This window comes from Stegastes partitus, unplaced genomic scaffold (assembly GCF_000690725.1).
Source record: "Stegastes partitus isolate 25-593 unplaced genomic scaffold, Stegastes_partitus-1.0.2 Scaffold459, whole genome shotgun sequence".
Taxonomy (NCBI): Eukaryota; Metazoa; Chordata; class Actinopteri; family Pomacentridae; genus Stegastes; species Stegastes partitus.
Window position 1 is genome coordinate 110,913 of NW_007578190.1, and position 13,895 is coordinate 124,807.

A 13,895-nucleotide genomic window follows, 5' to 3' on the forward strand; every position below is an offset into this window, starting at 1 on the left:
ACCCTGGCATGCCTCCCACTCAGGTACAGGAGGCCCTGAACATCACAGCGTGACGTGTTAATGGCAGACCTCACATATTAAACTCTGCAATTAGTGTTTTGGTCCATTTTCATGGCTATTAGGGCTGCTAAAATAGAAAACCAGCCCTTAACAGAGGACAGAGGGTGTATTCCGTGTTATAACCGTGCAATCATTATTGTGTTTGTGTCCGTATTTTCAAACCAAACCAGGACCTTACTTACGCCAGTTAATGGTTCATTACTGGAAGAAACCCTGCAACAAGTCTGCCAGCTTGTTTATTTAGCAACCCACTGAACAAAGAGCTGAAGCTGAACTCAGACCTGCCGAGCACCTGCAGCACGCCCTCCTTGGCCACGCCCCTCCATGCTAACCGTCTGCACCTGCCACGGCTTCCTCAACTTTCCGTTACCGACACAAACGTATTTGGGCCGCCGGTAAACGTCCCAGCTCGTCCGCTGCCTCAACACGAACACAAACACGTATCAGTCGCCGCACTTTGAGCCAAACTCTCCGGCCGTGGCCTCCTCCCGGGCAGCCCGTGTCTCCGGCGCTACCGGGGGGCAGCAGGACGTGTTGAACCGCCATCGGCTGCTCGGGATGTTCCGTAGCAGGACCGGGGTCCACCGGTGGCCGCTCGACACGTCAGCTGTAAGCAGCAGCGAGCACAAGCCCGTCGTGACACCGCTGCTGCTAGCTCTAGCGAGGCAACACGGGCAGCAGCTAACTGGTCTCTACAACAACCGCCATTTTGTACCTTTTGCATTTGACATCGCCATAACAACGGCCTGCCTGAGTACGCATCTGTGGCCGCGTCGTCATGGCAGAAAACCCGGAGTCACCCGCCTGAGCAGCACACACAAAGTGCCGCATCCAAGAAACGCAGTGGCGGATTCCTGGACGGACGGCTAGCTGGCAGGCTAACCTCAGTAGCACTGGGAGGCAGTTGCGTGTTATGGCTACTGACACAACAAGGGAAAAGCAACAGCACAATTCATTGAAGCGTTAGAGGACATAAAATATTTTCTGTGTGTTGAGAGCGTCACCTCCGGGTCCACGTGTGTATTTCCCACTGGTGAAATATCTTCTTTTATTTTTATGGCGGATTCGGTTGTTGTTGTTGTTGATTCTCGTTGCTGGGTTCTTGTCGCCAGGGCTACCGTGGCTATGGCGCTTCGTCCTCACCAGGGCAACTGTTGCTACCCACCCGCTCCCTTCCCTCCCCCTGCGAGGCTCTGATTGGCTGAGAGCTGCCGAATCGTCTTAAAGGGACCGCGGCAGGAATATGTTACTACAAAGCGTTCCACGCCCATTTGTGGAAGATCCCTGTCCATCATGGGCATTCCGTTTTTACAACCAAGGTTCATGATACGCCAGAGACAGTCATAGGTTGGCCTTAGTGCTTGTCAGAACTGTCCCAGTCCTGGTTTGGTGGTGTCATAGTAACTAGAGGAGATGTAAAGCTGGGCCTGGAGCCACTGCTGTCCGTTCATCTTCAGTGATGACACACGTGTCGTTTTGACATTTGACATTTTGAGGCACTGAAACTGATCTAAGGATCTAACAGTTGTACTTATCTGATAAATAATGAAAACTGATTTGACTCTAGTAGTTGGCGATCAGTTTCTTCCTTTCTTTACCACGGGTTTTTATTTTTGCGTGTGACACACGTTCTTTTCCTGTAATGAATATATTCACAGGTTCCAGAAACAGCATATCAGCATCACCAGCAAGGTCATTTAAAAAGAGAATAAAAAAGCACACAAACAATCTTTAAATTGAGTAGATTAAAACAAAAAAAAGCCAACAGGAGAATGATGATTGCAGTGCTGTACTGTGCAGTGTGAATACCTTATCCCAGGCACGTTTCCTCTCATTTCTGATTCTTGCCTGTCATCACTAATGGACAACGTTACATGATGAACCATACTACACTTGGTTACATTATGTTTGTCTCTCTGTGAGTGCGTAGTCTATAAGAAGTGTGAAGTCCTGTTCCCAGCTACTGCTACCCCTGAATAGCAGTCGTCTTACTCAGCGTCAAACAGACGACAACATCTGCTGTGTGCTGAACACAGAAGTAGTTTGTGGGTTGTTTCCAAACACCACTCATTTATTTATTGAAGTACGGTCCGTAGCATTTTGATATTGCTGCAGTGACCTCCACAATTAGCTTCTATGACAATGTGGTAATGAGTGTCAGGTTGGAAGCCCTTCCAAAATGCCATTTACTTTGCTTTTTATCTGCACAATAATTACAAATTCATCATCCCTATTGTAATTTTCTAAATGAGTGACCTTTGTCTATGTGGATACATAGATAAAAATGTGTTTTATTTTTGTCTGACTCATAAAAAGACTTCTATGTTATCTGACGTTGAAAATGTCACTGGTCCTGTCTCGGTCCCTCCGGCTCACCTTTAGGCAAAGCGCTGACAGAATAAGCACATTTCAGGAGAAAAGAAAAACTGCACATATGGTAGTTATACATGGTCCTATGAGGGTTCAAATGGCTGATGCAAATAATTCTAATATCAATCACAATGCTCTAAATATATCCCTGCGGTGGTGGTGTCATTGTGTTATCTGGCAATATTCATAATTAGCCCTAAAAGGCTCATTGTTCAGGTGCTGCCTTTCCTATAAGTCTGCATTATGTTTACTTTTTAAATGAGCGACATTTTAATACAGCTCTTCTTTTAGGATTCAGTATGTTGCTGTGTGGGCTGAGTGTCCCTCGTCATTGGTGTCATCTGCAAACTGAACATACATTTTTGCTGTTATGATAAATTATACATTCATTTTTTCTCAGTTTGATTTGTTTGACTAATTCATTGAGTTTGCAGAATAGTTGCACACATTCCACTGCAACCGATGGCATCTGTGAGGTACAGGGACATTATCGTGAGTGACTTCTAACAAAATACCAAATCAGACACAGCAGAAGAAATGTATTCCAAATGTATGTTTCTGAGTTTTCCTCTTGGATTTACAGATAGAAAGAGAACTGTAAAAGGTTTATTTGTCTTGTCTGTTAGTATGACCACCACATATACCGCGGACTGCTGCAAAGTGGGATCTGATGAAGTCCTAATATGCAGGGACATGGAAGGTGACAACAGCACGTCACATTGTGAAGCACAAATTAGATCATCGAGCCTTCTAACATATTCGTTAATTATGCCACCTTTGGTCCGCTTTTTGTCTCCATAAAGGTCTCTCGCTGTATCTCTCTTTCCAATCTGTTGTTGTCTCAGCGAAGGCCTGCATGCGCAGTGTGCACGTCTCCGTTGCAGGGCTTCGAACCCTTTATAAACCACGCCTGGGCCACCTACTAAGTCATAGCTGATGCAAAAGAGGAGCCTGAAAGCTAAGAGCTGGTCAAAGCAAACCATCTCCTCCCATTTCAAACGTTTCCTCCTTGTTTTATCTGCTTGGGGTGCTATGTGGAAAGCCGTGGCTCTGGCTGTGTGTCTGTTTGTGGCTGGAGTTCAGCCCATGGAGGACCCAACGTACGGGGTGAAGCTCTGTGGCCGCGAGTTCATCCGAGCAGTTATCTTCACTTGTGGAGGTTCACGATGGAGACGGTCACTCAGGAGTGCAGGTAGGAATGAAGGTGCTACTATATCTTCCCCATTACTGGTCATTTACTTATAATACACTGAGACTTCATCTTGAGACAATGCATAGGATCTAATCTGAAATGTGTTCATTTTATAATTTCATTTCTAGATATACTTCGTTAGATAAAAACTAATTGGATTTTTTCTGGGGCTGCAAGGTGGCGCAGTGGTTAGCACTGTTGTCTCACAGCAAGAAGGTCGCCGGTTCGCGTCCCGGTGAGGACACCCGGGATCTTTCTGCGTGGAGTCTCCATGTTCTCCCCGTGCAGTGTGGGTTCTCTCCGGGTTCTCCAGCTTCCTCCCACAGTCCAGAAACATGCTGAGGTTAATTGGTGATTCTAAATTGTCCGTAGGTGTGAATGTGAGTGTGCTTGGTTGTCTGTCTCTAAGTGTAGCCCTGTGATAGACTGGTTACCTGTCCAGGTGAACCTGCCTTCACCCTGAGTCAGCTGGGATAGACTCCAGCCCCCCACGACCCTAATGAGGATTAAGGTGTAGATGGATGGATGGATTTTTCGGGATCCATGTGAATGAATTGCATATCCATGATAGGGTCTATGTGTTTACAGTTTCTGCTCATTTGTGGTTGTGTGCAAATGTGCAAAGAAGCAAATAACAATGAAAGGAAATGATTTTAGTGCAGCATGACTGACTATACTGATTATATTTAAACTGAATGTTTATATAGTTTGGTATGACTGGCTTGGTCTGTGTTTAAGGAATAAAACTCCAGAATCTCATTAACAATGCTGTACTATATGTCATCATAAAACCACTTTCCAAATGTTGTTTGAGCCTCAGACCCAGCAGCTAAATCCGACAAGGTTCCAGGACTTCTGCCATTCAGTCACTCTGTCGTGTCATTTTAAACAAATCTTCGCATCAATGCAGATAATGGACAAACTTTTATTTAACTTAGCCTCGTCTTGTCGTTTTCTTTGAGCAGATGTTTCAGAAGACCCTTTCAGCTCCCGTCAGGATGAGTCCTCAGAAGGCTTGAACCACAACTTTGTGGTGGAGAATCTCCTTCAAAGAAACAGAGATCTGAGCTCGACAGCCAGAGACAACCAGGATGCAGCGTTTAGCAGGCCTACCCGTTCCTTCATCACCGAGGAGATCCTGGAGGCTCTTCGCAAAGCCGACCGCAAAGGCCGGGATGTGGTGGTGGGTCTGTCCAACGCCTGCTGCAAGTGGGGCTGCAGCAAGAGTGAGATCAGCTCCCTTTGCTGAGGACCGCCGTGCACACGCTGGCAAACGTATTGTACACATTAATAAACCGACAGACACACCATCATGTTTTCCTCCCTTCTCATGAATCTTAGGTAGTTTTATAACCAGTGTTTCAGTTTAACATGTATGATCTGCTCAAAGTGTTTCATTTTTTTAGTTACTGGTGATTTTTTTTATGTCTCTTTGTAGGGATACATAAACAAGTATTTCAAAAATGTTAACAAAATGCATTATATGCTCTGTGAAGTATATAATATGTGTATGGTTCTTTCATTGCCAGCTGACTTGTTGCTGCTGCTGAGAACTCAAGGGAATAAGATGCTTTGTTAAAACAATTTGACAGCAACTGCATAAAGAGTCACTCATGTTCAGTCTCGTCTTGTTTGTGAATCACTTTGCTTTTGTGTCCCATCACACAGAGCGCTAAATGAGCTGCAAGTTCAGACCCATGATAACAACAATAAAAAGTGTTATACAACCATAAAATTGTCTTCCTGAAGAATATGTTGACATGTGTTCTTTCCTCAATTACCAAGATTTAAAAAAAAGTCTTACTTTACATGAAATATGCTGTCCAGGCATGTTTTGCATCACCATACTTCCTTAGCAACGTGCTCTCTGTGGTGGAAGAAATTTAGTTGTGCTTCATCTGCACAACATGACCTCTGTTATTATTGTATAAACTACATAAATGGTTTTTAATACAGCATAAAAGTGCATTTTACAGGAGAAAAAGCTATTTTTACTCATGTGGCTGCTTATAGTGGAGCTAGTTTCTGGTTCTTCAGTGAAATAATGGTAAACTGAATCCTTCTGGGCATTTAACATTTACTTGAAATGAAACCGTCTGAGACATTTTGAGAGGAAATCACTCTTTGAGGCAATTGCCAACAACACAGCCTGACGGTGTCACAACTAAACCACTAAACCAATAGTTTTCCGCTGTACTGCGACTGCATGTTATGTTTGAAGTGACAAGAAGTAAATAATCAAACCTTGTAAGAGACATATCAAAAATAGGCCACACTTCAGATGTCAATGAACGGATGCTTTTGCTCCTTGTGCTGAACAGGGAGGAGAATGTTATTATGGCATCTGCAAAAGTGAAGTTAGTCAAAACTCAGTAACACAAAATATTGGCACAGAAGATATTGTAAAGTTAAAATGAGTTGTAGTAGGAAATAGCATGTAGGTTTACTTTTATGCTGCATATGCTCCGTTTTATTACACCATAAATCTTTTCAAGTTGATTTTGCTCATAAACATAAATTATCTCCTGCCTGTGAGGTAACTGCACTTTGGTTGATTATCTGGTTCGAAATCATATTATGAGTTGTGAAACTGTAAAAGTCGCTGATTTGCGTTAACTGAAGTTGCAAAAACAGGTTAATAAAAACAGGATATCTAACAGCAAGAAACTGCAGACTTCCTGTTCAACACCATTTTTAACCAGAGCCTGTTGAAAGACAATGTGTGGCGCTGCTTCTGACTGTAGGTCTGCTGTTATAGGGACTGATGAAGTACTAGCCTTTGTCATGATTAGAACTATTTTGATTATTATAAATAACATTTCTACTGTGTGTGTTTTCTTACTATAAAAAACAAGAGTGTCTACAATGTGTCCTGGGAAATCTGTTTATATGCCAGTTTCGTTAAGTTGAGTGAACTCTATGCTGTCCATCCATACAACTTGTCATTTTAGGTGAAACGCCTCAGGCTGTAAGAAGTCCTGTTTTTAAGTTCTCAGGTGTTGTGACAGTAACGGCAGGCGGTGAACACTGACAGGAGGACCATAGAGGCACTGAGCCCCGGCATGAAACCACAGGTTGTGTAAGAAGCAAGAAATGAAAGCAAAGTGAGCTTTAATGGAGGTTAGGTTGTTGAGAAAAGGTGCTCTGCTTTAGCTTGTATTTGGTTGGTTTATATTCATGACACAGCTTTACATGCTGTTAAAGGCTGTGCACACCAACAAAAAGAGCTTGGGGAGGGAAAAAAATGCTTCTCTGCACCTGTCATGTGGATGATCTTCATTTTATTTCTAATGTTTTTTTCAGAAGACGTTTTCCTGTAATAATAAAAACATCACCTCCTGTGTTGCTTCTCAGGAATAAAGCATTAAAAACACCTGCCCCAGGGCCACATGCAGCTCTTCGGACGTCAGCCAGGAAGTTTGTTCCTCCGTCGTGCCCTACGCGCGTGTGCATAGTGCGCGTGCTCGCGTACGTCACCGACATTTCCAGAAAGGGGCGGGGCCAGGCGGCTAACGGGAAGGACGGCTGAGCTGGTCGTTGAGGAAGGAGCTGCCCCGCTGCAGGATGCCCCGTCGTGTGTCCGGTACCGAGGTAAACATGACTCACCGGAGCTCTGCTTCATACGATACCCGTCGGTTGTACAGGTTGAGACGCTCCCGTCCGGTACATCCGGACCGACACCGCGGCGCTCAGCGAGCTTCTGTCATCGCTATTGGCTTCATTTAACTCCAGTCCGTCCGGGAGGAAACGTGTTGCACCGGCAGCTCCACCGGCAGGTCCACCGGCAGCTCCACCGGCAGGTCCACCGGCAGCTCCACCGGCAGGTCCACCGGCAGGTCCACCGGTAGCTCCACCGGCAGCTCCACCGGCAGCCTGCTGGTTAGGTTAGCTGTAGTGATGCTCGATACCACTGGTTTTCTCTCCGATCCGATACCGAGTAAAATGCAGGCTGGTATCGGCGATACCGAGCCGATACCGATAAAAACAGTCTGTACTTCAAATCATAGCTTCATAATTACACAAGACATCAGAGTAGATTATTTATTGATTTTACAGTATTCTGAAGCAGCCCTGAGCCTGGTTAACTGGACAGCCCGGCTGATAGAGCAGAAAGCCAGACACAGAACATTTAGAATAAATGACAGAATAATTACACAAGTTTGTCAGTACCTACATTTTAAAAATATTCATTTTACAGTTAAAGCAGATTAGACTGATTGTAAATAATAATAGATATGCTTCATAGATAAAATGTTATTTTTATCCATATTTTCTAGTGTATATTTCTCCAAGTTCACGTGGCTGTTTTGGCGCTCTGCATAATGTAATGACACCTCGTCTATGTAATCAACTTTAAATGATATGACTTTATTGCCTGTGGTATTATCTCAGTGATACACATATTATTACTCCAAACTGAACTCATGCAGCTATTTGTTGAAGCGTGTATTTATTTCATAACCATATTTATTCACTTGAACAGCAGCAGTGCTCTGCGCTACTTAAAGCTCCACATGTCCTCCGTCTCTACCTGGACGCTGCTGCCTCCACAGACACCTGTCCTGCCCCAGAAGCAGCAGCACCTGACCTGCTCTCCTCTTCTGTCCGCCTCATCAGAAATGCCTCGTATTCTGGGTTGTGCTTTAACTTGAGGTGTTGTGTTGCCACAGCTTCTTCAAACATCACAAACCGCATATTGGCTGTTTGACTCCGTTTACACTCTGTCAGACTAACTGACTGAGCAGCGTGCCGCGGTGCTTACGCATTACGCACTTACCCAGGCGGAAGAAAAAATAGTTCCCACCAACCGCTTGTCATTTAGTCCAGATCTCAATAGTTCAGTTACTTTCCGCTGTGCTCCTGGTAATGATCTATATTACCTCAAGTGACTTAGTATCAATAGTATCGATATTTTGATTTGAGAATCGATTTCAGAGCGTAAAGATCTGGTATCGAGGTATCGATATTTCAGTATCGATCCGCACATCACTAGTCAGCCGGCCAGACCCCCCTCCAGGTGAGGAGGTTAGGTTAGCTGGCCGGACCTCCTTCCAGGTGAGGAGGGTAGGTTAGCCGGCCGGACCTCCTTCCAGGTGAGAAGGGTGGGTGAGCCAGCCAGACCCCCCTCCAGGTGAGGAGGGTGGGTGAGCCAGCCAGACCCCCCTCCAGGTGAGGGGGCAGAGACTCCACATGTCGGTGAGCTGGTCCTGCATTCAGCGGTTCAGACCCAACTGGAGGATGTGGTGTGGTGGCCGGTGTGGTGTCTTTGAACATATATTTGATTGGCTTGTGTCGTCCTCAGGCTCCGGAGGCCCGGGTCCAGGTGTGATGGCCACCCCTGCAGCTCGGTGGCTGCCGTCCGTGCTGCTGGTCGCCCTGTCAGGCTGCTGTGCTGCAGGTAGGCTCCTCCAATCCCCGAGCTCACCTGTTCTCATCTCTTCCTGTCCTGCTGCTCACTCACAGCCCACTAACGGCCGCCTTTACCTGGTAGTATTTGCATATAAAATCTATTAGCAGCTGATCAGAAATAGTTTATTGTCAAAGACTAAACTGTGCCAGAGCAGGTTCAGCATGTTAAAGCTCCATCCTCACGCTTCAGTCCACATTTCAACCAGCTGCATGCAAACACTGACTTTAACATACATACTTTGTTTTGCTGCTACAGAACTACACCCACAATAAACACATCACATCAGGCTCAACAGTTTTGAAAACCTGTGCCAGAATATCATATTCAGGTCACATGCATGGATATTTTCTGACCGTATATGATTTTATTTTATGTATTGAAGGGGAAGTGGTCATAGAGGAAGAGTGCAGTCATTTTGACCCAGAATGTTCACTTCCTGTTAGCGTTACTGACATTCTGCTTTCCTGAAACGTGTTGTCTGCAGGTATTGAGCTAGTTACTGCTAAACGTGTACAGACTTACCAGAAATGGGTGTAGGTTACAGTCTGGTGATGAATGCGGTGAGATGCAGATGAGTGAACAGCATTCTGCAGCATTCACTGAATGTGGTTAAGAACAGTCTTCCATCTGCTGCTTGGTAGCTTTGTTTTATCTTCACCCTCTACAACTGACTTCCTCTTTCTCGTGTCTCTTTTATTATGACAATTAAATTTAATCCACTAAAACAACAATACATATGAATAAGTGTTAAGTAAGCAGTAAATTACCCAGATGTGATGATAAGTCAGTTCTGTGTGATTTGATTTCCTCAGTTCAGTTGTCGTCCATGTGACCTGTGTGCATCTTTGTGTTTTTGGTGATTCATATCCTCGTAGTTTCCTAAAATGGGTCACTGCCTTTTTTTCATTTGGCTCATGAATCAAACATTTTGCTCCTGGCCATAACATCACTGCCTTTTTCTTGTGAAATGAGCCATTGGCTCTGTAGTCATATCGAAACGTTCCTAACCACGACTGAAACGAGTTGCTACGCTGAGCCATCATAGTATGATAGTTTAGAGAGAATAAACATATTGGTTTATATCTGTATATGTGTGTATATATATATATATATGCATGTATCTCAGTATCTGCATTCATTTGTCCACTGGTGAATGCAGTGTGCTTTCTTCAAAATGCGTTGTTCTGTCCCACATGAGTTTTTTTCTCTTTCTCTTTGTAAATTTCCAGGTCCCCCTGCTCCTCCCTCTCACCTTCAGTGCTATCGACAGTGTCATGAGACACACTGTTTAGGAGGCATACAGTGTATCTGGGATCCAGAGCCAGATCCTAAAATCCCCACTAACTACAGCCTGCACTGGGAGCCAGCCAGTAGCGAGTAAACATAAAGATATTCCTTGTCGTAATCTTTTGACAACTTTAACATCAGAAGACAGCATCTGAATTTGTTGAGTCCTTTTCTTCTGTCTTGTCTTTTCTTGTCCTGACTTGTCACCCTTCCAGGGATGGGCATGCCACCAGTGGGACCAGTCAAAGTGGCTTTATTGGTCGTAAAGACTTTAGCCATGGAGAACTTCGTGTTTGGGTCCAGGCCAGGAACCAGTATGGTTCTGCCAAATCTGAGGAGATTGTCTTCAACACAGAAGATATCAGTGAGTCTAGCTTGCACATCCACTCATGAATAAAAGCAATAACAGTTGAAGTTTCTGATTTCTCTTAAGAAATCAGAATCAAGATAATTGAGTGTTTCAATAGAAAGAAATAGGTTTTGACTTGTCTCCCTAGTCAAGCCGCTCCCTCCAAAGTTCTCATCAAGTTATCAGGAGCCATTAGAGATTCACTGGAATACCACCTGTGCTCAGCTGGCAATCGGGACCTGTGAAGTGCGACATCGGACTGAAGAGGACCGAGACTGGCCCGGGGTCAGTTTGACTTGGTTTTGTCTTTCCTATGTTTCTCTTCTGAGTAGTTTGATGCGTTGACAGTGCTGATGAGTTAGTGAATGAATGAATAAATGAAAGCAGCTGATAAAAAAAACAACTAAGCAGCAAAAGGTGTTGATCATTGAATTCAAGCTTGTCCTTCTCTTCAACACAGCATGAGAGTGGGCTACATGGTGTCTATACGTTCCTGGACCCCCAGCCTGGCACCGTCTATGAATTTCAAGTCCGTTGTGCCTGTATGACAGGCCTCACGAGTGACTGGAGTACAATCCTTAGAATTAAAAGTGCAGAGTCAGGTGAGTCTTCATCTGTCATGTTGTTTGCAAGAATTTGGAAAAGGCTGAAAAAAAATCTCACCTGCAGTCACAGACTGACTTACTGTCTCTTTTACTTGTGTTGTTCAGCCCCGGTTGGAGAGGTGGACGTATGGAGGGACTGTGGGATGTCCACCACAAGTCAGGACTGCTTCCTGACATGGAAGGTATGTTCAGAGTTCACGCATCGAGCCTGTCTCACTGTATGCAGACTCACCCCTCACTGTCCTCTCCTCTTTTTAACCCCTCCAGAATCTTTCAAACTCTCAGGCACGTGGGCTCATCCTGGGATATGAAGTCAGAATTGTTTACAATAATGGCACCTCGTCGCTGATGAATATGTCCACAGCTGAACCAAGCAGCCACCTCGTGTATGATGACATGAAATGGTGCCTGGACTCCCCTCTCAAGGATTTATTATCAGCCAGCGTATCAGCCTACAATGCTCTTGGTGCCACAGTGCCTTCTTATCTAGCTATGCCAAGAAGAGCAGGTACCAGTGACGCAGACAGTCATACAACTACGGAAAGCTTTGTGTAGGGGCCTTTTTCACAAAACGTCCACACACTCACAGTAGCGGCTAACTGGTTCAATTAGGAGATACTTTTAACTTCAACAGTAGCACCAGGCCTAACTGAGTACCAAACCTGAGAGTTTTAGTTTTTAAGCATTTTAGAGATAAAAGCAGCTTCTAAATGAGAGAACGATTACAGACTATCCAGAGGACATGTTAGTGCCAAAGATTTCCTTTACATGATCAAATGATGCAGTTAATGAGCCTCATTGTCTCAGTGTTTTGCAGAAATATAACAATGAACTTTTACAAGTATACTTGGATCGCAGTGACCTAGTAATCAAATCAAATCAGCTCGACGATGAGCTGAAACAGTGTGGTGCTACCAGAGACAACAGTTTGACCATCTCTCCACCAGACACTGGAAAAAGGCAGTTTGTGGTGCTGAAACCATCCACCCGTGTTTGATGGTTCATTAAATGTTCTGTACAGATCACAAATGGAAAAAACTGACAAAGCTGATGTCATTGCCGCCAGTGTATTCTAAAATGTAGAAGTACCCCATCAAAGAATAAAATGAGTTCAGTCCAATCAGCCGAAACGTCTGTTAATGAAACCTGTATTTTTTATTGGATCTCTATTTAATTTAACAAGTTTGATCAGTTTTTAGGATTCTAGGAACCCACTAGTTTGGTTTTTAGCTGCTGCCGCACCCCAACCGTTCAGGACGACTCCGACTGATAAGATTAGAAGTTTGTGAAAACGGCCCCGCCTTTGTGCTGTGATGACGAAAGTCCCGCTTTGCATTTAATTTTATAAGGTTACTCAAGTTATTGATGTGTATTTTTCCTTTTCCTGTGGCTCAGCATGTTTAGCAAAGTGTTTGTCTCTTGTTAAGGTAAAGAACCAAATGATCAACCGATGTACCTCCAGATGAACCAAGACAACCTCACCGTGTCCTGGGATGGGCCGGCTCAGCTCTCGGACAAGCTGAAGGAATATGTGGTGCAATACAAAGAAGCAGGGTGTCCTCCTGGCCAAGGCTTTGACTGGATCAAAGTGAACAAAAGCCAGACAACAGCATTTTTTAAAGGTCATTTTGTTTTAGATTGATCACACAGCAATGGTTTTGCCAAAATATTTAAAAATGTCTGACTGGGTGGTCATTAACGTGGCAAAGAACTTCAAAGAAACCACCTCTTAGTGGTGATCCCTGATCACAGTTGGAACTTGAAAAGTAAATTCTTGAAAATCCCCTCCAGGAATAAAATATGTTTGAAGCTGAGGCAGATATTTGACTCAGTTGTGTGTCTCCACCTACAGGTCAATTCAAGAAGTCCACACAGTACCAAGTGTCCTTATTGGCCGTCTCTAGCAGCCACCAGGTCCATCAGCTGGCATCAGTGGCCGGATATTCTTCTCAAACAAGTCAGTGTTTCTGTGTTGTGTTAATGTCATACTTTCAAAAGGTTTCTGTGCTGATTTTAGCTCCTTTTGACCTTTCTTATGTCCTCATATTAGATGGAAGATAAACTTGTAATCCTTGTTTCTTTGTTAAACAGCTCCCTCTGCAGTGCCTTTATTTGAGGTGTCTTCTATCGGAGCCACTGATGTGACTTTGTCCTGGGAGCCTGTTCCCATCTCCAAGCAGAACGGGCTGATCTTGTACTACCAAATAGGACTCAACACACAAGAAGGTACACAGCGGCACTATCAGTATCTCATAATAGAGTACAATCATTTCTAGGAAGCGCAAAAAAATATGAATAGTCAAGTGATTGATGCAAAGATTCTTGCTTTACAATCGAACCAGAATCAGCTTTAATGGCCAAGTACGTACACAACATACAAGGAATGTGATGTCAGCTGTTGGCGTCGCCCTGGGAATGAGCAACAGGAAAATAGAAAACAAAATAACTATAGACAGAAAAAAATAAAATAAAATAAATAATAAAAAATAAGATAACAAATATATGCAAGAATTTACGCATCTGAGCAGAAAATATATATAGAGTGGAGCAAAATAGCAGTGCAGCAGCAGTCTGCAGTGTTGTGGCTGAGAATGGCTCAGCTGTCCGGTACAGTCATGGCAG

The 13,895-nt window shown here is 44.1% G+C and overlaps 3 protein-coding genes across 5 annotated transcripts in view; 2 read left to right on the top strand and 1 right to left on the bottom strand.

The window, feature by feature from the left end:
* Positions 1 to 1,184, bottom strand: part of rfx1a (regulatory factor X, 1a (influences HLA class II expression)) — a 14,232-nt gene extending 13,048 nt beyond the window's left edge. Inside the window, exon 1 of the mRNA XM_008286559.1 lies at positions 1,065 to 1,184. The gene's annotated coding sequence lies outside the window, so the exon portion shown is untranslated. The remainder of the gene's footprint in view (positions 1 to 1,064) is intronic.
* A 2,278-nt stretch (positions 1,185 to 3,462) lies between these two features.
* On the top strand, positions 3,463 to 5,347 carry rln3a (relaxin 3a). Its single transcript, XM_008286560.1, has 2 exons — positions 3,463 to 3,622; positions 4,588 to 5,347. The coding sequence occupies exons 1-2, from the start codon at positions 3,463 to 3,465 to the stop codon at positions 4,869 to 4,871; spliced, it is 444 nt and encodes a 147-aa protein (XP_008284782.1). The 3' UTR covers positions 4,872 to 5,347.
* A 1,785-nt stretch (positions 5,348 to 7,132) lies between these two features.
* The window catches only part of il12rb2l (interleukin 12 receptor, beta 2a, like), a 10,963-nt gene continuing 4,200 nt past the window's right edge, over positions 7,133 to 13,895 (top strand). For 2 of the 3 annotated variants that reach the window (XM_008286561.1, XM_008286562.1), the window contains exons 1-11: positions 7,133 to 7,213; positions 8,925 to 9,020; positions 10,262 to 10,409; positions 10,535 to 10,683; positions 10,817 to 10,953; positions 11,129 to 11,270; positions 11,379 to 11,455; positions 11,541 to 11,781; positions 12,701 to 12,895; positions 13,126 to 13,230; positions 13,365 to 13,499. In XM_008286561.1, coding sequence (XP_008284783.1) covers positions 8,951 to 9,020; positions 10,262 to 10,409; positions 10,535 to 10,683; positions 10,817 to 10,953; positions 11,129 to 11,270; positions 11,379 to 11,455; positions 11,541 to 11,781; positions 12,701 to 12,895; positions 13,126 to 13,230; positions 13,365 to 13,499 — 1,399 coding nt within the window. In that variant the 5' untranslated portion in view covers positions 7,133 to 7,213; positions 8,925 to 8,950. Of the gene's footprint in view, positions 7,214 to 8,924; positions 9,021 to 10,261; positions 10,410 to 10,534; positions 10,684 to 10,816; positions 10,954 to 11,128; positions 11,271 to 11,378; positions 11,456 to 11,540; positions 11,782 to 12,700; positions 12,896 to 13,125; positions 13,231 to 13,364; positions 13,500 to 13,895 lie in introns of those variants that run through there. The other variant, XM_008286563.1, reaches the window with a different exon arrangement.

Bases quoted from the DNA above. Each gene is read 5' to 3' on its own strand.
- rln3a (XM_008286560.1), top strand. From the start codon at position 3,463: ATGTGGAAAGCCGTGGCTCTGGCTGTGTGTCTGTTTGTGGCTGGAGTT. The intron at 3,623-4,587 runs GTAGGAATGAAG...TTCTTTGAGCAG, and splicing joins ACGGTCACTCAGGAGTGCAG to ATGTTTCAGAAGACCCTTTC.